Here is a 1,191-nt window from a genome sequence, read left to right on the forward strand (position 1 = left end):
ATTACTTCAACGGAAGGTTTCCAGATGGATATGCGGAGCAAATCCATCTGGCAGAGTCAGGTTACTCCAGACGCCCCTCAGAACGAAACTTGTACAAGCATAAAAAATGAAGCAGCAGACGCGATTTTGCTGCTCCTGCTGCATGCGGTCTGAACGCAGCATAAGTATCATCTGGTTTAATTCTGTAAAAACCTTTTGGCTATCCAATTATAAATCGATTAATCAATAAATAATTGACAGATAAATCAGATTAGCAAAATAATTCTTAGTTGCAGCCCTAGTTCTAATTATATTAAAATAAATGTTCTTCTTGTCTAAACTGTAAACAGATTCAATCTTAATATTTTGACAGCTGCAGTAGAGTCCGGTTAAGAACGATCCTTCTGAAAATGGGAGACTAATTGGGACAAACTGCTTCAATTAAGGATTTATGGTATTTTCTAAACGTTCTGCTTCTTTCCTCCGGTTCCTGTAGATAATCCCGTCTTACCGCTCCGTCCACAAAGAGGCCCAGAGCCTGATTCTCTTCCTGCAGCTTCCTACTTTCCCTCCAATCGTCCCACAAACGCTGCTCCACCCAGCGCGGCTCTGCCTGCGTTACCTGATTGACGCCAACCTGCCCGGTAAAACCCCCGCCCCACCTGAAGGACCAATCGGTACCATCAGAACCACTAACCTTCCTGTCGTTTCTTGTCTTCAGACGAGCTGCACAAGTGGGTCTGCATCCTTATGGACCGCGCAAACATGCTCGATGAGAAATGCCACACGGCGCAAGTCTCGCCGCGTCTCGTCCTGCCGCAGTACGAGCTGCAGGCCGCCGCCCTCATCATCGTCACCATGAAGGTGTTCTTCGGCCTGGACGACCACACCGAGTGGTAATGTGTCGCGCATCCGCTCTGGTCAGGAAGACCTCCTCCCCCCGCTGCACCTCTCTGACTGTCTCTTCTGTGTTTCAGGGATTTGTCTAATGAGGTTGGTTCCCATGGCGACTCAGGTTGGTCCTCATCTGATCTTTGATATTATTCAGTCGTTCTTTTCTTTTTTGTATGTCCTGTTTTACCAATATAGCTCCGGGAATAGATCTTACTAAACTAGATGATAGACAGACAGATTTGCTTTCACAAGAAGGGATTATTAAAGTATTTCTGATTCCTGGTTGATGGGACAGGTGTTGTGAATGAAACGGTGCCC

General features: G+C 46.3%; 1 protein-coding gene across 1 annotated transcript in view; it reads left to right on the plus strand.

Annotated features, from left to right (window-relative positions):
• Positions 1 to 1,191, plus strand: part of taf1b (TATA-box binding protein associated factor, RNA polymerase I, B) — a 20,332-nt gene that overhangs the window by 7,928 nt on the left and 11,213 nt on the right. Inside the window, exons 7-9 of the mRNA XM_015382470.1 lie at positions 476 to 623; positions 701 to 875; positions 957 to 994. Coding sequence (XP_015237956.1) covers positions 476 to 623; positions 701 to 875; positions 957 to 994 — 361 coding nt within the window. The remainder of the gene's footprint in view (positions 1 to 475; positions 624 to 700; positions 876 to 956; positions 995 to 1,191) is intronic.

This window comes from Cyprinodon variegatus, unplaced genomic scaffold (assembly GCF_000732505.1).
Source record: "Cyprinodon variegatus isolate N-32 unplaced genomic scaffold, C_variegatus-1.0 Scaffold257, whole genome shotgun sequence".
Taxonomy (NCBI): domain Eukaryota; kingdom Metazoa; phylum Chordata; class Actinopteri; order Cyprinodontiformes; family Cyprinodontidae; genus Cyprinodon; species Cyprinodon variegatus.